Consider the following 24,327-nt stretch of genomic DNA (forward strand, 5'->3'; position numbering starts at 1 on the left):
ATTAGCAGTGTGGTGGAAGTTCTGGGTGTTAGAGGTCATGAAGTGTGTAAAATTACCATTACTAGGGAAAAGGTTCTTGGGAAACTGAAAGGTTTAAAGGTAGATAAGGCACCTAGACCAGATGATCTCACCCGAGTTCTGAAAAAGGTGACTGAAGAGACTGGAGGTATAAGTAATGATCTTTCAATATCACTGGATTATGGAATGGTTCCACTCTTCAAGAGGGGAGAGAGGCAGAAGAAAGGAAATCACAGATCAGTTAGTCTGACCTCCGGTTGGGAAGATGTTGGAGTCAATTGTTAAGGATATGGTTTTGGGGTATTTGGAACACATAAAATAGGCCGTAGTCAGCATGGTTTCCTCCAGGGAAAATCTTGACTGACAAGTCTGTTAGAATTCTTTGAAGAAATAACAAGCAAGATAGACAAAGGAGAATCAGTTGGTGTTCTGCACTCAGATTTTCAGGTGCCACACATGAGGCTGCTTAACAAGATATGAGCCCATGGTATTACCGGAAAGATTCTCACATGGATAAAGCAGTGGCTGATTGGCAAGAAGCAGAGTGGACATAAAGGGAGCCTTTTCTGGCTGGCTGCTTCTGACTAGTGTTCATCAGGGGTCTGTGTTGGAACTAATTCTTTTTACATTATATGTCAGTGATTTGGATGATGGAATTGATTACTTTGTTTCCAGATGATATAAAGATAGGTGAAGGGACAGATAGTTTGGAGGAAGTGGAGAGGCTGCCAAAAGACTTAGACAGAATAGAAGAAAGGGCAAAGAAGTGACAGATGGAATACAGTGCCTGGAAGTGTATGATCATGCAATTTAGAAGAAATGAAAGGGTTAACTATTTTCTAAATGGTTAGTAAAGAAGTACAAAACTTTGAGACGCAAAGGGACTTTGAGTCCTTGTGCAGGATTCCCTAAAGGTTAATTTGCAGGTTGAGTCTATGGTGAGGAAGGCAAATGCAATGTTAACATTCATTTCAAGAGGACTAGAATATAAAAGCATGGAGTCAATGTTGAGACTTCATAAAACATGGGTGAGGCCTCACTTGGGAGTATTGTGAGCAGTTTTGGACTCCTTATCTTAGAAAGGCTGTGCTGAAAGTGGAGAGGGCTCAAAGGAGATTCTCAAAAATGACTCCAGGATTGAATGGCTTGTCATATGAAGAGCATTTGATGGCTCCGAGCCCGTTGCTCTCACATCCATCATCATGAAGTGTTCTGAGAGGCATGTCATGAGGCACAAAAAGACCCTGCACTGGACCCCTTGCAGTTTGCATATCATCCCAACCACTCAACAGACAATGCCATTGCCACCACCCTCCACCTGGCCCTCACCCACCTGCACAAAAAAGACACATAATGTTTGAATGCTGTTCATAGACTTCAGTTCAGCATTCAACACAATCATTCCCCAGCACCTGATTGGAAAGCTGAAACTGCTGGGCCTGAACACCTCCCTCTGCAACTGGATCCTAGACTTCCCGACTGGAGACCTCAGTCAGTCTGCATCGGGAGCAGCATCTCCAACACCATTACACTGAGCACGGGGGGGGGGGGGCCCCCCCCAGGGCTGTATCCTCAGTCCACTGCTGTTCACTCTGCTGACCCACAACTGTGCAGCAATACACAGCTCGAATCACATAATCAAGTTCGCCGATGACATGACTGTGGTGGGTCTCATCAGCAAGAACGACAAGTCAGCATACAGAGAGGAGATGCAGCAGCTAACAGACTGATGCAGAGCCAACAACCTGTCTTTGAATGTGAGCAAAACAAAAGAGGTGGTGGTTGACTTCAGGAGAGCACGGAGCGACCACTCTCCACTGAACATTGACGGCTCCTCTGTTGAGATCGTTAAGAGCACCAGATTTCTTGGTGTTCATCTGGCAGAGAATCTCACCTGGTCCCTCAATTCCAGCTCCACAGCCAAGAAAGCCCAGCAGCATCTCTACTTTCTGCAAAGGCTGAGAAAAGTCCATCTCCCACCCTCCCATCCTCACTACATTCTGCAGAGGATGTAGTGAGAGCATCCTGAGCAGCTGCATCACTGCCTGGTTCGGGAATTGCACCGTCTTGGATCACAAGACCCTGCAGCGGATAGTGAGGTCAGCTGAGAAGATCATCAGAGTCTCTCTTCCCGCTATTACAGACATTTACACCACACACTGCACCCGCAAAGCTAACAGTATTGTGAAGGAACCCACGCACCCCTCACACAAACTCTTCTCCCTCCTGCTATCTGGCAAAAGGTACCGAAGCATTCGGGCTCTCACGACCAGACTGTGCAACAGTTTCTTCCCCCAAGCCATCAGATTCCTCAATACTCAGAGTCCAGACTGACATCTACATCATTATTATATTGTAATTTGTCCTCTACTGTGCCTATTGTCTTGTTTATATAATAACTGTACTGCCCTGTGCAGTTTTGTGCACTTTATGTCATCCTGTGCAGGTCTGTAGTCTAGTGCAGTTTTTATGTTGTTTCATGTAGTCTAGTGTAGCTTTGTGCTGTCTAGTGTAGTTTTGAGTTTCAGGTAGCAGCAGGGTCCTGGGGGAACGTTATTTTGTTTTTACTGTGTACTGTACCAGCAGTTTATGGTCGAAATGACAATAAACTTGACTTGACTTGACTTGAGAATTCAGAAGACTGAGGGATGACCTCATTAGAGCCTATCAAATGGTGAAAGGCCTTGGTAGAGTGTAGATGTAGAAAGGATGTTTCCTATGGTGGGAGAGTCTAAGATCACAGGAGACGGCCTCAGAATAGAGGGGCATCCTTTCAGAACGGAGATGAGGAGGAATTTCTTTAGCCAGAGAGTGGCGAATTGGTGGCACCCGTTGCCATAGGCAGCTGTGGAGACCAAGTCTGTATGTATATTTAAGGCAGAAGTTGATAGATTCTTGCTGGTCAGGACATGAACGGATACGGGGAGAAGGCAGGAGATTGGATCTGAGAGAGAAAATGGATCAGCCATGAAATGGAGGAGCAGACTTGATGTGCCAAATGGCTTCATTCTGCTCCTATATTTTATGGTCTTATGAATGCCAGAGTAGGCTTGAGAGGGCAAGTAGTCTTCAACTCCCAATTCGTATTTTTATATGTATGGAATACTCAGATCATTGGAAACGTGCTGCTACAAACAAATACCACAGATGAATAGTATGATTAATAATGAAATAGTACAGACCATTCAAAACATTAAGCATCTAAGTTTTAAACACATCAAGTGATTAAGGGAGGGTAGGTACACAAGAACACGTTTGGATTTTAAAGTTATTTGATAAAATAACACACAAGACTGTTAAATGAACTAAGAACTCATGGCATAATACATCAACATGAAGAAAAGACTGATTAAAGGACAGAAAACAAATAAAGATAATTTTCAGAGAGGCACAGTTACAGTTAGGAATAGTACTTGGCTCCCAGTTACTGTATTTATAAACTACGTAAATGACTTGGATGACAGGGCACAGTGTACATCTAAAACTGCTGACAGAAACCATAGAGACACATTTCATGCAGAGTGTAAGGGATATAGATAAGTTCAATGAATAACTAAACAGCAGAAGGCATATAATGTGGAAAATTAAGCATCAAAAACAATTATTTGATTAGAATAATCCTAACATCCACTTTGCACTATAATTTACCAAAACTAAAATTACTCCAAAAGACAAAGTATTCACCATGAATATTAGAGTTTTTTAAGTCAGGGAACTTGATTGAATTCCTAATTTTTCATTAGTACTTCAGCATTCAATGAACTTTGCAACATAATGCAGATTTACAATGTCTGAATAAAAGCCATCTCCTCAGATGGGACTGACCAGTAAAGTATTCAATTACCTACTTTATTGCCCATTCTTTAAAGTCTATGATAACTTCTAGGAGGAAGTAGTGTAGAGTGGTGACAGGCCGCCTCCATAAAACTATTGTCTCCCTCTCCTCTTGATCCTTCAGTTTCCTCTCATTCAATGACAAGAGATCTGAAATAAAAAAGCCATTTTCAAAATCCATTTATTCAAATCAATACATCAATTTAGAATTTTAAAAATGCCCTGGTAGCATCCAGTTTGATCTTCAATATTAGAACTGATTTTGAAAACTCAACTTAGAGCACAGAAAGTTATCAGACATGCAAACCTCTACCAAGAGGTGTTCAAGGATGTTAAGAGAGCATTAACAAAACCTGAATTATCTAATGGTCCCATGGTATTGAGTATGTACAAGGTAGGGAAAGGTTTAGTAACTTGATTCTGCAGTATTGCCATACCAAGTGACACTCTTCTCCTATCTTTAGGAGGGGAGAAAGTCAGGAGAACACCCACAGGTCCTCATTTAGTGATCACCAGTGAGCAGCCTTAAGCTCCTGGACATCAATATCTCAGAGGATTTATATCGGGTCCAACACGTTGATGCAATCATGAAGGAACTTTGTTAGCAGCTTGAGGAGCTTTAATATGTCACTAAAAATTAGCATTCTGACTAGTTGCATAACAGTGTGCTATGGTAGTCCATCATTGACACAACCCCTTTCACCATCAAGGACATAGTCAAGAAACTCTGCCTCAAGATGGTAGCACCCTTCACCATTAATCATAAACCCATTAACACTTTCATTATTCCTTTTTTTGCACTATTCATTTATTTTGGAATCTATAGCAATTTCATGTCTTTGCACTACATTGCTGCCTTAAAACAAATTTCAAGTTGTATAAGACAGTGATAATTATAAAACTGTACAAGACTGCAATTCGAGAGGGAGAAGCACAAGTCATTTGTACCAGTATTGCAGTGGAATAAAGGGAATTACAGAGGCATGAGAGGAGCTTGCCCAGATGGGTTAGAGGGAGATACTAGCAGGGATGATGGCAGAACAGAGGTGACTGCAGTTTCTGGGAGTAGTTCACAAGGCACAGGATAGAAATGTGTCACAGAAGTCACAGCTCCCAAATGGCAGGGCTAGGCAACCATGGTTGACAAAGAAAGTTAAGGACTTCAAAAGCCAAAGAAAGGGCATCGAGGGACGACTACGCAAGCGTGTGAACGTCAGTGAGTTAGACTAGTGCAAAGAGTTTAAAAGGAGACAGTTTTTTCTTCGGCAGTTTGACCAAGGGCCAACTGCGCAAGCATGTGGACATCAGCGCGAAGAGTTTAAAAGCAGACAATTTTATAAGGCAGGGAACTGGGTAGAGGTAGATAGAGTAGGAGGGCTTTGGCTCAATGGAGCTTCGGCGATAACGAAGCAAGGTAGGTTACCTGTGAAGAATAGAAACAGGAAGTATGTCTGCGAGGCCGGTGTTCTGCACTGGGTGTCAGATGTGAGATGTCCGGTAGACTCCCAGCCTCCCAGACGGCCACATCTGCGCCAGGTGCATCGAGCCACAGCTCCTTAGGGACCGGGTTAGGGAACTGGAGCTGCAGCTCGATGAATTTTGCCTGGTCATGGAAAGTGAGGTGGTGATAGAGAGGAGCTTATAGGCAATAAGGTCACACTGGGGCCTTGAGAGACAGATAAGTGGGTAACAGTCAGGAGGGGGATATCGAGAGCACCCGTGTGCTGTCCCCCGTAACAATAAGTACTCCTGTTTGAGTATGGTTGGGGGGGACGGCCTACCTGGGAGAAGCAAGAGTCTGGCCCTGTGGCTCAGAAGGGTAGGGAAAGGAAGAGGATGGCAGCAGTGACAGGGGACTCTATAGTTAGGGATCAGACAGGCAATTCTGTGGACACAGGAAAGAAACATGGATGGTAGTTTGCTTCCCAGGTGCAGGATTTGGGATGTTTCTGATCACATCCACAATATCCTGAAGTGGGAAGGTGAACAGCCAGAGGTCGTGGTACATATTGGTACCAGCGACATGGACAGCAAAAGGGAGGAGATCCTGAAAACAGACTACAGGGAGTTAGGAAGGAAGTTGAGAAGCACAACCTCAAAAGGTAGTAATCTCAGGATTACTGCCTGTGCCACACGACAGTGAGTACAGGAATAGAGAGAGGTTGAGAATAAATGCATGGCTGAGGGATTAGAACAGGGGGCAGGGATTCAGATTTCTGGATCATTGGGACCTCTTTTGGGACAGGTTGCACTTGAATCACAAGGGGACCAATATTCTGGCAGGGAGGTTTGCTAAGGCTATTGGGGAAAGTTTAAACTAGAATTGCTGGGGGGTGGGAACCAAACTGACGAGACAGGAAGGGGTTGTTGGCCCACAAATAGAGAAAGCTTGGAGACAGTGCAAGAGGGAGGATAGGTAGGTTATAGGGAATGGACGCTCAGACCGATGGCTTGAGATGTGTCTATTTTAATACAAGGAGTATTATGATCAAGGCAGATGAGCTTAGATCAGTACTTGGAGCTATGATGTTGTGGCCATTACAGAGACTTGGATAGCTCAGGGGCAGTAATTGTTACTTAGAGTGCCAAGCTATAGACGCTTTAGAAAGGACAGGGAGGTAGGCAAAAGAGGTGGGGGTGTGGCACTATCTGATCAGAGACAGTGTCCTGGCTTCAGAAAAGGAGGAAGTCATGGAGGGATTGTCTGCAGAGTCTCTGTGGGTGGAAGTTAGAAACAGGAAAGGATCAATAACTCTGTTTTTTTTTAAATAGAGTGACAGATTCTGCAATGGTGCAATAATAACAGGGTTGTCATGGTGGGAGATTTTAACTTACCAAATATCAATTGGCATCTCCCTAGCGCAAGAGGTTTAGATGGGGTAGCGTTTGTTTGGAGTGTTCAGGAAGGTTTCCTGACACAATATGTAGATAAGCCTACAAGAGTCTGTACTTGATCTGGTATTGGGAAATGAACCTGGTCAGGTGTCAGGTCTCTCAGTAGGAGAGCATTTTGGAGATAGTGATCACAATTCTATCTCCTTTACCATAGCATTGGAGAGGGTAAACAACAGACAAATTAGGAAAGTGTTTAATTGGAGTAAGGGGAAATCTAAGGCTATCAGGCAGAAATTGGGAACAGATGTTCTCAGGGAAAGATACGGCAGAAATGTGGCAAATATTCAGGGGATATTTGCATGGCATTCTACATAGGTACGTTCCAATGAGACAGCGAAAGGATGGAAGGGTATAGGAACCGTGGTGTTCAAAGGCTGTTGAAAATCTAGTCAAGAAGAAAACCTTACGGAAAGTTCAAAAAACTAATTAATGATAGAGATCTAGAAGATTATAAGGCTTGCAGGAAGGAGCTTAAGAATGAAATTATGAGAGCCAGAAGAGGTGATGAGAAGCCCTGGGTGAGCAGGATTAAGGAAAACCCCAAGGCATTCTACGAGTATGTGAAGAGCAAAAGGATAAAATGTGAGAGAATAGGACCAATCAAGTGTGACAGTGGAAACGTGCATATGGAACTGGAGGAGATAGCAGATTTGCTTCAGTATTTACATCAGAAAAGGGTCTTGGCAATTGTAGGGATGACTTAGAGGATTGAAAAGCTTAAGCATATAGACATTAAGAAAGAGGATGTGCTGGAGCTTTTGGAAAGCATCAAATTGGATTAAGTCTCCAGGACCGGATGAGATGCACCCCAGGCTACTGTGGGAGGCGAGGGAGGAGATTGCTGAGCCTCTGGCAATGATCTTTGCATCATCAATGGGGGCAGGGAAGGTTCCAGAGGATGTTTCCCTTATTCAAGAAAGGGTGTAGAGATAGGCCAAGAAATTACAGACCAGTGAGTCTTATTTCAGAGGTTGGTAAGCTGATAGAAAAGATCCCAAGAGGCAGGATTTAAGAACATTCAGAGAGGCATAATATGATTAGAAATAGTCAGGAAGGCTTTGTCAAAAGCAGGTCATGCCTTACGACCCCAAATGAATTTTTTGAGGATGTGACTAAACACATTGATGAAGGTAGAGCAATAGATGTAGTGTATATGGATTTCAGCAAGGCATTTAAAGTAGCCCATGCAAGGCTTAATTGAGAAAGTAAGGAGGCATGGGATCCAAAGGGACATTGCTTTGTGGATCCAGAACTGGCTTGCCCACAGAACGCAAAGAGTGGTTGTAGACAGGTCATATCTGCATGGAGGTCGGTGACCAGTGCTGTGCCTCAGGGATCTGTTCTGGGACTCCTACTCTTTGCGATTTTTATAAATGACCTGATCGAGGAAGTGGAGGGATGGGTTAGTAACCCATGGTTTGCTACTGCTGTTCAGGAGGCTTTAAACTAATGTGGCAGGGGGATGGGAACAAGTGCAGAGAGACAGAGGGGTGTAAAATGAGGGTAAAAGCAAAAAGTAGTAAGGTGAAAAGTAAAAGTGACAGGCAGGCAAATCCAGAGCAAAAAGCAAAAAGGGCCACTTTTCAACTTAACTGTATAAGGGCTAAGAGTGTTGTAAAAACAAGCCTGAAGGCTTTGTGTGTCAATGCGAGGAGCATTCGTAACAAGGTGGATGAATTGAATGTGCAGACAGTTATTAATGAATATGATATAGTTGGGATCACAGAGACATGAGCTCCCATCCTTGGTCACCCTGGAGCCAACATCCAGGGATGTTCAATATTCAGGAGGGATAGACAGGAAAGAAAAGGAGGTGGGGTAGCATTGCTGGTTAGAGAGGAGATTAACGCAATAGAAAGGAAGGACATTAGCCTGGAGGATGTGGAATCGATTTGGGTAGAGCTGCATAACACTAATGGGCAGAAAACGATGGTGGGAATTGTGTACAGGCCACCTAACAGTAGTAGTGAGGCTGGGGATGGCATTAAACAGGAAATTAGAAATGCGTGCAATAAAGGAACAGTAGTTATAATGGGTGACTTCAACCTACATATAGATTGGGTGAACCAAATTGGTAAGGGTGCTGAGGAAGAAGATTTCTTGGAATGTATGCGGGATGGTTTTCTGAACCAACATGTCGAGGAACCAACTAGAGAGCAGGCCATTCTAGATTGGGTATTGAGCAATGAGGAAGGGTTAGTTAGCAATCTTGTCGTGCGAGGCCCCTTGGGTAAGAGTGACCATAATATGGTGGAATTCTTCATTAAGATGGAGAGTGACATAGTTAATTCAGAAACAAAGGGTCTGAACTTAAAGAAGGGTAACTTTGAAGGTATGAGACGTGAATTAGCTAAGATAGACTGGCAAATGATACTTAAAGGGTTGACGGTGGATATGCAATGGCAAGCACTTAAAGATCGCATAGATGAACGACAACAATTGTTCATCCCAGTTTGGCAAAAGGATAAACCAGGGAAGGTAGTGCACCCGTGGCTGACAAGGGAAATTAGGGATAGTATCAAGTCCAAAGAAGAAACATATAAATTAGCAGAAAAAAGTGGCACACCTGAGGACTGGGAGAAATTCAGAGACCAGCAGAGGAGGACAAAGGGCTTAATTAGGAAAGGGAAAAAAGATTATGAGAGAAAGCTGGCAGGGAACATAAAAACGGACTGTAAAAGCTTTTATAGGTATGTGAAAAGAAAAAGATTGGTCAAGACAAATGTTGGTCCCTTACAGTCAGAAACAGGTGAATTGATCATAGGGAACAAGAACATGGCAGACCAACTGAATAACTACTTTGGTTCTGTCTTCACTAAGGAGGACATAAATAATCTTCTGGAAATAGTAGGGAACCAAGGGTCTAGTGAGATGGAGGAACTGAGGGAAATACATGTTAGTAGGGAAGTGGTGTTAGGTAAATTGAAGGGATTAAAGGCAGATAAATCCCCAGGGCCAGATGGTCTGCATCCCAGAGTGCTTAAGGAAGTAGCCCAAGAAATAGTGGATGCATTAGTGATAATTTTTCAAAACTCCTTAGATTCTGGATTAGTTCCGGAGGATCGGAGGGTGGCTAATGTAACCCCACTTTTTAAAAAAGGAGGGAGAGAAAAACCAGGGAATTAGTCTGACATCGGTGGTGGGGAAAATGACGGTTATCAAAGATGTGATAACAGCACATTTGGAAAGAGGTGAAAGCTTCGGACAAAGTCAGCATGGATTTGTGAAAGGAAAATCATGTCTGACGAATCTTATAGAATTTTTTGAAGATGTAACTAGTAGAGTGGATAGGGGAGAGCCAGTGGATGTGGTATATTTAGATTTTCAAAAGGCTTTTGACAAGGTCCCACACAGGAGATTAGTGTGCAAACTTAAAGCACATGGTATTGGGGGTATGGTATTGATGTGGATAGAGAATTGGTTGGCAGACAGGAAGCAAAGAGTGGGAGTAAACGGGACCTTTTCAGAATGGCAGGCAGTGACTAGTGGGGTACCGCAAGGCTCGGTGCTGGGACCCCAGTTGTTTACAATATATATTAATGATTTAGACGAGGGAATTAAATGCAGCATCTCCAAGTTTGCGGATGACACGAAGCTGGGAGGCGGTGTTAGCTGTGAGGAGGATGCTAAGGGGATGCAGAGTGACTTGGATAGGTTAGGTGAGTGGGCAAATTCATGGCAGATGCAATTTAATGTGGATAAAAGTGAGGTTATCCACTTTGGTTGCAAGAACAGGAAAACAGATTATTATCTGAATGGTGGCCAATTAGGAAAAGGGGAGCTGCAACGAGACCTGGGTGTCATTGTACACCAGTCATTGAAGATGGGCATGCAGGTACAGCAGGCAGTGAAAAAGGCAAATGGTATGTTGGCATTCATAGCAAAAGGATTTGAGTACAGGAGCAGGGAGGTTCTACTGCAGTTGTACAAGGCCTTGGTGAGACCACACCTAGAATATTGTGTGCAGTTTTGGTCTCCTAATCTGAAGAAAGACATTCTTGCCATAGAGGGAGTACAGAGAAGGTTCACCAGATTGATTCCTGGGATGGCAGGACTTTCATAAGAAGACTGGATCAACTAGGGTTATATTCACTGGAATTTAGAAGATTGAGGGGGGATCTTATTGAAACATATAAAATTCTAAAGGGATTGGACAGGCTCGATGCAGGAAGATTGTTTCCGATGTTGGGGAAGTCCAGAACGAGGGGTCACAGTTTAAGGATAAAGGGGAAGCCTTTTAGGACCGAGATGAGGAAAAACTTCTTCACACAGAGAGTGGTGAATCTGTGGAATTCTCTGCCACAGGAAACAGTTGAGGCCAGTTCATTGGCTATATTTAAGAGGAAGTTAGATATGGCCCTTGTGGCTAAAGGGATCAGGGGGTAGGTATGGAGAGAAAGCAGGTACAGGGTTCTGAGTTGGATGATCAGCCATGATCATACTGAATGGCGGTGCAGGCTCGAAGGGCCAAATGGCCTACTCCTGCACCTATTTTCTATGTTTCTATGTAAATTTGCTGATGACACAAAGGTTGGGGGTGTTATGGATAGTGTGGAGAGCTGACACAGATTACAGCAGGACATTGATAGGATGCAAAACTGGGCTGAGAAGTGGCAGATGGAGTTCAACCCAGATAAGTGTGAAGTGGTTCACTTTGGTAGGTCAAATATGATGGCAGAATATAGTACTAATGGTAAGACTCTTGGCAGTGTGGAGGATCAGAGGGATCTTGGGGTCCGAGTCCATAGGACATTCAAAGCTGCTGTGCAGGTTGACTCTGTGGTTAAGAAGGCATTAGGTGCATTGGCGTATAATCAACCGTGGGATTGAGTTTAAGAGCCAAGTAATGTTACAGCCATATAGGACCCTGGTCAGACTCTACTTGCAGTACTGCACTCAATTCTGGTCACATTACTACAGGAAGAATGTGGAAACTACAGAAAGGGTGCAGAGGAGATTTACAAGGATGTTGCCTGGATTGGGGAGCATGCCTTATGGGAATAGGTTGAGTGAACTTGGCCTTTTCTCCTTGGAGTGACGGAGGACAAGAGATGACCTGGTAGAAGTATATAAGATGATGAGAGGCATTGATTGTGTGGATAGTCAGATTTTTTCCCAGGACTGAAATGGCTAACATGAGAGGGCATAGTTTTAAGGTGCTTGGAAGTCGGTACAGAGGGGATGTCAGAGGCAAGTTGTTTTTTTTAAAAAAACAAAGATAGTGGTGAATGTGTGGAATGGGCTGCCAGGAACAGTGATGGAGGCGGATACAATAGGGTCTTTAAAGAGGCTTCTGGATAAATACATGGAGTTTAGAAAAATAGGGGGCTATGGGTAACCCTAGGTAATTTCTAAAGTGCGTGCATGCTTGGCACGGCATTGTGAGCCGAAGGGCCTGTATTGTGCTGTAGGTTTTCTATGTTTCTGTGTTTCATACTAGGTAGCAAAAGTGAGTGGGAAGTTTTAAAATCCAATAAAAAGCTATAAGAAGAGGAAAGATGAAATACGAGGGCAGACTAGCCAATAATATAAAGCAGGATTCTAAAAGTTTTTTTTAGTTATACAAAGAATAAAAGGGAGGTGAGAGTTGATATTGGACCACTGGAAAATGATGCTGGTAAGGAAGCAATAGGGGACAAAGAAATGGCAGATGAACCTAATGAGTACTCAGTATCAGTTAGTATTGGAATACATTAGCAGGGGTCCGTGAGTGTCAGGGAGCAGGAATGAGTGCTATTGCTATTACAAAGGAAAAGATGCTACGGAAATTCAAAGGTCTTAATAGTGGATAAGTCACCTGGGCCAGATGGACCACATCCTAGAGTCCTAAAAGAGATTTCTGAAGAGATAACAGATGCATTGGTCACGATCTTTCAAGAATCACTTGATTCTGGCATGGTCCAGGAGGACTGGAAAATTGCAAATGTAGGAACCCTAGGGAGAAAGGTAAAAGCAAGGAAATTATAGGCCAGTTAATCTAGCCTCAGTAGTTGGGAAAGTGTTGGAGTCTATTAAGTGATGAGATTTTGGGGTACTTCGAGACTAATGATAAAATATGTCAAAGTCAGAATGGTTTCTGTAAAGGGAAATCTTGCCATACAAAATGCATTAGAGTCCGTCAATGAAGTAACAAGCGGGGTGGACAAAGGAGAGGCAGTAGATGTCATTTACCTGGATTTTTACATGGCATTTGATAAGGTTCCATACATGAGGCTGCTTTGCAAGATAAAATTCTATGGCATTACAGGAAAAGCACTGGAATGGATAGAGAAATGGCTGACAGGCAGGAGGCAGCAAGTGGGAACAAAAGGGGCCTTCTCTGGTTGGCTGCCAGTGACTAGTGGTGTTCCTCAGAGGTCAGTATTGGGGCTGCTACTTTTCCACATTGTTTGTCAGTTCTTTGGATAATGGAGCTGATGGCTTTGTGGCAAAGTTTGTGGATTATATGAAGACAGGTGGAGAGGTAGGTAGTGCTGAGGAAACAATGCGACTGCAGCAGAACAAGCAAATTGGAAGAATGGGCAAAATGTGGCAGCTGGAATACAGTGTTGGGAAATGAATGATAATGCATTTTGGTAAAAGGAACAATAGTACAGACTACTATCTAAATGGAGAGAAAATTCAAACATCAAGACGTGCAGAGGGACTTAGAAGTCCTTGTGCAAGACTCCCAGAAGGTGAGTTTACAGGCTGAGTCTGTGGTAAAGGCGGCAAATACAATGTTGGCATTTATTTCAAGGGGAATAGAATATAAAAACAAGGAAATAATGCTGAAGCTTTACAAGACATTAGTCAGGCCGCCCTTAGAGTGTTGTCAACGGTTTTGGGTCCATATCTCAGAAGGGGTATGTTGTCATTGGAGAAAGTCCGGAGGAGGTTCACGAGGATTATTCCAGAAATGAAGGGGTTAACACATCAGAAGCGTATGGCAGCTTTGGGTCTGTATTCACTGGAATTTAGAAGAATGCAGGAGGTGGGGGGATCTCATTGAAACCAACTGAATGTTGAAAGGACTAGATAGGGTAGATGTAGAGGGCGTCTCCTATGGTGGGGATATCCAGAGCCAGAGGGCACAGCCTCAAAACTGAGGGGTGGCCTTTTACAACAGAGGTAAGGAGGAATTTATTTTTTTAGACACAGAGTAGTGAATCTGTGGAATGCTCTGCCAGAGACTGCAGTGGAAGCCAAGTCCATGGGTATATTTAAAGTGGAAGTTGATAGTTTCCTGATTAGTCAGGGCATCAAAAGATATGGTGAGAAGGCAGGTGTATGGGGTTGAGGGGGATCCGGGATCAGACATGTTGGAATGGTGGAGCAGACTTGAAGGGCTAAATGGCCTAATTCTGCTCCCATGTTTTATGGTCTCATAATAAATCTGATTCTGATTTATCTTAGCCAATATACAAATGATGAAATTTCAGTAGGATCACTAATTTGGACCTTTAAACTAAATTGATGAATCAGAAAAATACTCTTACTTTTAATTATACTGTAGAAGTACAAGCAAATTTGTCAGGTTCTAAGGAGATTGACCCTGCATATCATGTTATATCATGTTATAACCTGCAAATCAAAGCTTGCTGGAACATGTTGCCTTAGATATAGAAATCTACAAAATCACCTACCAAGATATTTTAAAATCTATTTCCTATGGGAGGTGACTCAATCACAAAGACAAAAAAAAAGAAATATCACTGGATCAACTGAATTACTGCTAGAGTCTAATTTATCATTTGCTTAAACTGAACAAATAAAAGAGTGGGAACTGGTAAAGACAAACGGGAAGTAGCAAAACATGACCACTGAGGAAACTTTCATCTATTTCTCTAAAGTGATCATCACCTCCAAAACAAGAGCAAAGTTCTAAAAATATACTGCAGGTAAAATCTTTGCACATACACTGATAGGGCAGTGAAAATTACATTTTTTAAAAGCTGCATCTGTAACACCAGAGGGATTGTCTGACCTGTGAAATTACCATTCTGCTGCTCTTTCTGCATTCTTGAGCGATGATGCTTGGACTCAGTTTCTGCCATTTTATAAATTTCCTCCACACCTTGTGATTCTGTTTGAACAAATGAGAATCAAATTCAAACTATGCAGCGGACAGTATTATCCCCCTAAACTGCAAGTAAGTTGTAGAAAACTGCCCCAGACTAGGCTAGAGAGTAAGAAATTCTATTTCACACATGCACAGAGCAATGCAAGCAACAAAAAAATCAATGGAGGTAAAATTCCTCAAAACATTCAAGAACAACTGAGTAAGAAAAATGGAAGATGTCAAGATATCTGGATATTATATTGAAAGCATGTCAAGCTACATAATGTTTATCTAAATGAACCTAAAATAAATTTAGCAATTCATATGAATTTCTATGTGCCAACTTGCTGTACAACACTTGCAACTTTCATTACTGTTAAAGTATCATGTTGTACAATCTCAGCGAAAGGATTCCCACAGTGCTTATATTAGTGGTCACCAGCCTTTTTAAGCCCAAGATCCCCTACCTCGGCCTTAATAAAAGGCAAGATCAACCCCAGATCAATTAGTTACACGCATGCGCACTGGGGCAGAAAAGACCAGAAGTAAAACCCCGCAACCCAGAGGTAGAAATAATGTATAAACACCAGGACCTTTTTTTTGCACTGCGGACCGGCCGACATGGGGAGGGGGGTGGTGTTAAACACGATGGGAATACAGCGATACTCAAAGCAGGTTCCTTATGTCCAGTCTATTCCGCAATTTAGTTTACGCGGCTCTCGGCACTTAGCTTCTGACCCGCGCTGCTCATGTTTTTTCCGCTGAAAAAACAGCGGGTTCATCTCTAAGCGCAGCAGGGTGCTTGGACTCAGGGTACCAAAACAGTTTTCAGGGCTTCATTGCCTCATTAGACAGCCTCCGGGCCTGAACTCCAGCCTCCCGCCCACCCGCTGTCAGACACCTTGGCCAGGAGCGGTTGGTCATGGGTTGGGTGAGAGGACAAGGTCAGGGCCGGAGGTCCCCATGCTGGGGCCGCAGTCCGGAGAGAGTGACTGACCCAGTGAGGAGTGCAACAGGGTGTGACCACACCCCACACCCCCCCCCCCCCCCGGAGGATCTATCAGCCCACAAAAGTTTGATTCAATAAATCGCAGCAAGGTAGCTGCTCAGATACTAACAAAACGCTGAGCCTTAATTAGGTCGTCTGCGAATATTTTAGCACCGGATTCCCCACGAACATTCGGTCTGTTAAACAGGTTTAGAGGCAGCGCTCCAGGCCAGTAGCGACGGCACTTCCCGCCGGCCGCCCAAGGCCAACCAGTGATCCCTGGCGCGACGGTATCACTGCATTTAGGCGGCTGATGACCTCGCATGGGTTCAAGTTCAACAGTGTGTGACAGGGAATGAGAAAAGGTGCAACTGACTCATCGTTTCCTCGTGGCCCGGTGGTTGGGGACCACTGAAGTACACTGTGTAGTGCGGGGGAGCTACATGCATGCGCACTGGGCAGAAAGAACGGAACTAAAACCCCGCAACCCAGAAACAATCTCTCAACAGTATTTGTGCATTTATTTTTCTTTCTTTTTTTCAGGATCTACTGGGAAAGTCTCAAAGATCGACTGGTCGATCACGATCGACGGGTTGGCGACCACTAGCTTATACTATTTAAATTTTTCTGTGTAATCACAACTCTAACTTTGCAAATGACAAAAGCAATTTCAGTTTGATACAGATGGATTTCTTAAAGATCTTAAAATACTTTTTTTCACTAAATTTTGTAGCCTGACTAATTTAAGATCTTTGACAATTATCAATTTATTAATTTAAAAAGAGATCAATAACAAAGGACAAAGAGTCTGCAGATAATGCAATCTAGAAGAAAAACATGGAAGAACTCAGCAGCAGTGGAGGGTTCAAATGACATAGCCCTCAACAAAGCTAAATCTTGTGACATAGGGTACAGAGCTTCGCTTCCAGCTGAGCTCAATGCCTTCTATACTTGCTTTGGCCACCAAAACAGGGAAGAACCAGCACGCACCATGAAGACCTGTGCTGACCAACTCCCTGGTATATTCATGGATTTGTTCAACCTCTCGCTTCAGCAATTTGTGGTATCCACCTGCTTCAAGCAGGTTTCAATCATACCAGTGCACAACAATGTGGTAAGCTGTCTAAATGACTACCGCCCAATGACACTTACATCCACAGAGATGAAGTGTTTTGAGAGGCTGGTGTTGGAGCACATCAGCTCCTGTCTAAATGGTGATTTGGATCCTCTCCAGTTTGCCTACTGAGGCAATGGGTCTACAGCAGATGCCATCTCATTGGCTCTTCACAGAACCCTGGAACATTTGGACAACGAAGATGCACTTTATCAATTACAGCTCAGCATTTAACACCATTACCTTCTCAAAACTAATCAGTAAACTCCAGGACCTGGGCCTCAATAACCCCTTGTGCAATTGGATCCTGGATTTTCTCACTTGTTGACCCCAGTCAGTTCGGATTGGAAAGAACATCTCCTCTATAATCTCCATCAGCACAGGAGCACCACAGGGACTTGTACTTAGCCACCTGCTCTACTCACTTGACACCTATGACTGTGTGGCTAAGTACAGTTCCAACACCATATCAAGTTTGCTGACAACACACTGTTGTGGACTGTATCAAAGGGGTGATGAATCAGCATACAGGAAAGAGATTGAAAACTTGGCTGAGTGGTGCAATAACAACCACCTCTCAATGTCAATATGGCCAAGGAACTGCCTGCAAACTTCAGAAGAGGGAAACCAGAGGTCTATGAGCCAGTAAGCATCAGAAGATCAGAGGTGGAGAAGGTCAATAACTTTAAATTCCTGAGTGTCACCATCTCAAGAGGACCTGTCCTGGACCCATCAATTAAATATTATTGCAAAGAAAGCACAACAGCACCTCAACATCCTCAGGGATCTGTGGAGATTCAGCATGTCATCGAAAACCTTGACTAACTTCCACAGAAGTGCAGCGGAAAGCATACTGACAGGCTGCATTACAGCCTGATACGGGAACACCAATGCCTTTGAGTGGAAATTCCTACAAAAGGTGGTGGATTCAGCCCAGTACATCACAAGCAAAACCCTCACAACCATTGAGCACATCTGCATGAAATGTTGCCATAGAAAAGCAGCATCCATCATCAGAGATCCTCAGCACCCAGGCCATACTCTTTCCTCGGTGCTCCCATCAAGCAGATGGTACTGTTACGAATGTGCCACAACTCTGAGGGGCCGAAGGGTACAGAGTCGCCCCCTCCTTTTCGAGAATCGCAAGATCGCTATTAATTCGGGTCTGGGACCCAGGAAATGAGAGAGAGACACGCAGAATCCTCAAGGTTTGGAATGTGTCCTGGCCTCAGCGAAACAAAAACCCCTGATAACGGCTATTGTCTCTTGGAGACGGAATTGTGTATTGAGTACTGTACTATTCATTGAAGCCCTCAGGGAATGACCAGAGTGGGCTGGTTGAGGGATTGCATCATCCCAACCTGATTGACATCTGAGACCCCGTGAGTAAGGATAAAAGAGGGTCTGGGGAACAACCCCTTCAGACACACCAGGAGAAACGCTAAAAATCCCGTGACAGCGTTTAATAGCGACAGCCGGTGGGGGGCCCGCGTGCGTCCTTTTCCTTTGCCTAGGAATTGGCGGGTTTACCATGGAAGAACAGCTTAGCTAACGAAGAGGCCACCACCAACGAAATTTCGAAGGATCGACATCATAAAAAGGAAAAGCTGGCAAGTTTCTAAAATCTGTCTCTCTCCAACCAAAAAGCTGCAGCCTGAATGAACTGAGTGACTTTTATATTTCCATCGGACAATACATTATCCCCTAGACAACGATAGAGCTATTTCTTATTGATTATTATTATACCCGCACTTTTAGATTTAGTATTGACGACGTATATTATCTGTATGTTTGCATTGATATTATTTTTGTGTATTTTTATCAATAAATACTGTTAAAAATAGTACCATCAGACTTCAACGGACCTCTCTATCTTTGCTGGTAAGTGACCCAGTTACGGGGTTCGTAACACTCCAAAAATTCTAGGACACAGAATCAAATCAACTTTAATGTCACTGACATATATCACAAAATTTGTTGTTTTTCAGCAGCACAGATGGTCTTGTTTTAGATTTAAGTCCTACTTCTCTAATACTTCCATGTTATCAATTTTTAATCTCCTTTTCCATTATTACTTTGAAAGCACCTTCCTCCCCAGTGAAGACGGATCTAAAGTACACATCTAGTGCCTTAAATGTATCCTTGGTATCCCATACAAACTTATAATTCTGTTCCAGGCTCTACTTTTGTTAATTATGTATCTGTGGAACACATCAGATTTCTATTTGTTATCAGTGAACATTTTCTCAAATATCTGTTCCTCTTATTTTAATCTTTACTTCCTCTTGTAGTTATTCTGATTCTCATTGGTATTTACAACTTGATGCATGCTATATTCAGTCTTTTTGTTTTATCTTCATCTCTCTTTTGTCATCCAGAGGGCAGGCTCTGGATTATTCATTTGTCCTTGAGAGAATGTGCCTCAACCTTAACTGAAATATTTCTTTCTTAAAGCAGGGGTCACCAACCTTTTTTGTACCACGGAACAGTTTAATGTTGACAATATTCTTGTGGACCAGCTGGGGGTGGTGTGGGTATTAATATCGACCAGAATATAGGTGATAAGTCAACTATAAGTCACTTATAAATGGCTAATTCACTCAATTTTGTTTCTAAAAGGGTTTATCTAACAAATTTAATATTAAACACACAGGGCATATTTTCCTCGCATGAACATAGTAATAAGTCAATAGTCACTTATAAGTCAATAGTATCATAACATTTTAAGTAACATTTGGATATTAAACACACAGTGCATATTTTCCTCGTATGAACATATAAAATTATTGCAACACACCAGTGAGAGGACAAGGTAAGGGCCGGAGGTCCCCGTACCGGGGCTGCAGCGGTCACAGTCCGGAGAGAGCGAGGAGGAGTGCGACAGGGCGTGTGCCTGCCCCCCTTGTAGGATCTATCGGCTGACAAAAGTTTGGCTTGAGGGATGACTTTCAGCAGGTCGCAGCGAGGTAGCTGCTCTGCTGCTTACGAAACCCTGAGCCCAAATTAGGTCATCTGCATATATTTTAGCACTGGGTTTCCCACAAACATTCAGTGTGCTAAACAAGTTCAGAGGCGGCGCCCATCTGTCTATGCTCCAGGCCAGTAGCATCAGCACTTCTCACTGGCCAGTTACCCGAGGCCAACCAGTGATCCCTGGCGCAAGGGTATCACTGCGTTTAGGCGACTGATGACTGCGCGTGTGTTCAAGTTCAACAGTGGGCGTGATATGGAATGAGGAAAGGTGCAGCTGACTCATATCGTTTCATATCGACAAATCATATTGTTTCCTTGTGGCCCAATAGCGCATGCTTTGCGGTCCGGTGGTTGGGGACCACTGTCTTAAAGGCAACCCATTGGAGACGGAGAAACAGTCAGTGCCCAGTGAAAGAAAGACCTCTTCATTTACAGCTTTATCCTAAGCATGTGTTCCCTTAATTCCACCCCATAACAGTTATTTAGGGCATCTCTATTTGCACAGACGTGTACCTAACAACACAGTAATGTAAAGATAAAGTAGATTGGCAAATCTGTGAATCTCTTACTATCTTTCCTTTCGGTTAGTCCTGACGAAGGGTCTTGGCCCGAAACATCGACAGCGCTTCTCCCTATAGATGCTGCCTGGCCTGCTGTGTTCTACCAGCATTTTGTGTGTGTTGTTGTTTGAATTTCCAGCATCTGCAGATTTCCTTGTGTTTGCTCTGTGATCAATATGCTGGGTTTAAAGAAATGTCTTAATGTAGTAGAGGAGTACTTGTATCTCTGCATTTCTGTTCAATAACATTCTCCGAGACTCTTGCACTGTTTTAACTTTCTAAAGTGCAACACTTAAGCTCAAAGTAAAATTTATTATCAGAGTACATGTCACATCACCAAGTTCAACCCTGAGATTCCTTTTCTGCAGACATACTTAGCAAATTTATAGAACAGTAACTGAACAAACTGCAAATGCAGGTATAAATAAATAGCAATAAATAACGGCATGAAATACCAATATAAGAGTTCTTAATGAGTGTAGCTAACCCCTGATGATTGAGGGGCAGTAACTGTTCTTGAACTTGGTGGTATGAGTCCTGAGTACTGTTACGAACCCCGTAACTGGGTCACTTACCAGCAAAGATAGGGAGGTCCGTTGAAGTCTGATGGTACTATTTTTAACAGTATTTATTGATAAAAATACACAAAAATAATATCAATGCAAACATACAGATAATATACATCATCAATACTAAATCTAAAAGTGCGGGTATAATAATAATCAATAAGAAATAGCTCTATCGTTGTCTAGGGGATAATGTATTGTCCGATGGAAATATAAAAGTCATTCAGTTCATTCAGGCTGCAGCTTTTTGGTTGGAGAGAGACAGATTTTAGAAACTTGCCAGCTTTTCCTTTTTATGATGTCGATCCTTCGAAATTTCGTTGGTGGTGGCCTCTTCGTTAGCTAAGCTGTTCTTCCATGGTAAACCCGCCAATTCCTAGGCAAAGGAAAAGGACGCACGCAGGCCCCCCACTGGCTGTCGCTATTAAACGCTGTCACGGGATTTCTAGCGTTTCTCCTGGTGTGTCTGAAGGGGTTGTTCCCCAGACCCTCTTTTATCCTTACTCACGGGGTCTCAGATGTCAATCAGGTTGGGATGATGCAATCCCTCAACCAGCCCACTCTGGTCATTCCCTGAGGGCTTCAATGAATAGTACAGTACTCAATACACAATTCCGTCTCCAAGAGACAATGGCCGTTATCCGTGGCTTTGTCTTGCTGAGGGGCCAGGACACATTCCAAAAAACCTTTAGGATTCTCTCTCATTTCCTGGGTCCCAGACCCGAATTAATAGCGATCTTGCGATTCTCACAAAGGAGGGGGCTACTTTGTACCCTTCGGCCCCTCAGAGTTGTGGCACATTCGTAACAGGAGACACACAGGAGCTCATTGCAGGACAAGTGACCATAACCTTTTAGTATTCTTTGGATACAGGATTATACCAAAGAACTAGAAAGCAAATGTTATTCCTGTGCCAAAAAAAAGTGAAGTTAGTTATTCCAGCAACCTTAACCTCAGTAGTGAGAAATTGGTGGCCATTTACTGGCCTTTGTAGCTAGCCATCCTGCTTTAAAATTAGCTTAACAGGCAGTAGGCATATCTTGAAGCTTATCCGTTGCAAAACCTGCATTTTCACAAGTACTTAGATGTGCAGATAATTTACTGACTTGCAGAGTAATCATTATGCTTCATCAATATCTTTGTTTTCACACTATGGCATTGCTTCTTTCTGTATAAAATGACAATTTTCTTTCTGGAAAGAGTAAATACAACCCAAAATATCAAGAGGCGTTTAATGGCAACCTCAGCAAATATTAGACAACTGTAACATAATGTCCTAGGTCTTATACTCACTGCCCTGACTATTGGTCCATGTATGGACTTAATCAGGTCCTGGGGATTTATCCACCTTAATGCCCTGTAAGGCTGTAACATCCTCCCCCTTGATAACATGAATATTCTCCAGAACATCTCCACTTACTTCCCTTATCTTTAGAGCAAGCATGATTTCTCCCCACCTCGGTAAATGCCAATGAGATCTATTCCATAAAATTTCCAGCTCAAGACAAAAAGGGTCCTGCTACTCTCTGAGGGGCCCTGCTCTATCTCTCTCTCAACCATTTTATTAATGAGTACAGACAATAGATAGAGGGGAATATCTTCATTGACAGAGATCAACTTCCCAGCTCTTTATTTCATCCCTCCCCTTCCAGGTTTCACCTATCACCTGATGGTTTTCTCTCCCCTCCCCCACCTTTTAAATCTACTCTTCAGCTTTTTTTTCCCCTCCAGTGCTGCCGAATGATTTTGGCCCAAAACATCGACTGTACTTTTTTTCCCCATAGATGCTGCCTGGCTTGCTGAGTTCCACCAGCATTTCATGTGTGTTGAACAAATTCATGTTTGCCACCTGCTGAGTAGAGTAGATGGTCTATTGTAAAAATACCATTGTATGTAGATCGATTGTGTAGCAATAATAACAAGCAGTAACAAACAATGACCTGCTTTTTTTTGCTTGGCATCAAGAGATTTCACCAGTCTACACCATTCCTGATTTATAACAACCATAATTAAACTGTCAGGCTTCCTTGTGAGTGATATTGTTGCCTCTCCACTTCTAATCTGAGCAACACACACAAAGTGCAAGAGGAACTCAGTAGGTCAGCTAGCATCTGTGTAAGGGAATAAACAGTCAACGTTTTGGACCCGTCATCAGGGTGATGTGGTTTTGGCAACTTAAGCAGGATAGATTATTCTACAGGGTAGAAAAATTATTCTACTTAAAAATCTATTCTACTTAAGCAGGATAGATTATTCTACAGGATAGATTTTTCTACAGGGTAGAAAAAAAGACAGTGAGGAGGGAATGATTCTTAAATACACAAGAAGAAATGGTTGTGTTAATTAAAATTAACAAATTCAATGTTAAGTGTCAAAGGCTGCAACTAGACAGGAAATGAGTACTGTCGGCCCTCCTTATCCACAAGTTCCACATGTGTGAAACCAACTGCGAATCGAGAAAACCCAGAAGTGCTCTTCCAGCACTCGTTCTTCAAGCATGTACAGACTTTTTTTCTTGTCATTATTCCCTAAACAATGCAATATAACAACTATTTACATAGCATTTATCAGGTATTATAAGTAATGTAGAGATGATTTAAAGTATACGGGAGGATGTGCGTAGGTTATCCTGGATCGGGATTGAAAAAAAATCAGAAGTTCTCTTACTAAGTAAGTCGGAACAGCTACATCCAGTATTATTTAGCGTCAGTTAGTCAAATGCTTGTCTTAAAAAATATTATATATTTTACCTTTCTATGCATATAAAACACTTAAGAAACGTATGTATTCCAATAATTAAACCACTCCATTGCTTAGTAATAATTGTAGCTTTCATCGGGGCAGGGCCTTTCTCACTTTATCCTTTAAAATTGTTCCGATCGTTAACCAACTGTAGCCTAACGCTTTTCCAATGACCGATGGTGTTTCACCTCTTTCCGGTCGCTTTATTATTTCCACTTTTATTTTCAATCGTGATTATTTTCGTGAACAGAAACACTGCGGATTCAGAGCTCCGCCGGGTCCTAAAGACCACCGCTCTGAGACAGGTTAAATAAGGGACTTGAGCATCCGCATTTTTGGTATCCGCGAGGGGTCCCAGAACCAATCCCTCGCAGATAAGGAGGGCTGACTGCATTGTTCTTGCACTGCAGGAGACTACAGACAGATTAGAGTAGCATTGGGATGGCAAATGGAAGTGCTCTAGGTCATTCCTGTGGGCTGAGTGCAGATACTCCATAAAACAAGCACACAATATTTAATTTCACCATGGAGAAGCATTTCCAGAAGGGGATATAAATATATAACAGATATTGACTCATTAAATAATTCAAAAGGAA

General features: G+C 42.9%; 1 protein-coding gene across 2 annotated transcripts in view; it reads right to left on the minus strand.

Annotated features, from left to right (window-relative positions):
- The window catches only part of vmp1 (vacuole membrane protein 1), a 175,541-nt gene that overhangs the window by 127,650 nt on the left and 23,564 nt on the right, over positions 1-24,327 (minus strand). Inside the window, exons 2-3 of one of the 2 annotated variants that reach the window (XM_073053141.1) lie at positions 14,726-14,812; positions 3,867-4,002 (exon numbers count right to left, since the gene is read on the minus strand). In XM_073053141.1, coding sequence (XP_072909242.1) covers positions 3,867-4,002; positions 14,726-14,783 — 194 coding nt within the window. In that variant the 5' untranslated portion in view covers positions 14,784-14,812. Of the gene's footprint in view, positions 1-3,866; positions 4,003-14,713; positions 14,813-24,327 lie in introns of both variants that reach the window. The other variant, XM_073053140.1, reaches the window with a different exon arrangement.

The sequence above is a fragment of the Hemitrygon akajei genome, chromosome 8 (genome assembly GCF_048418815.1).
Source record: "Hemitrygon akajei chromosome 8, sHemAka1.3, whole genome shotgun sequence".
Lineage (NCBI taxonomy): Eukaryota > Metazoa > Chordata > Chondrichthyes > Myliobatiformes > Dasyatidae > Hemitrygon > Hemitrygon akajei.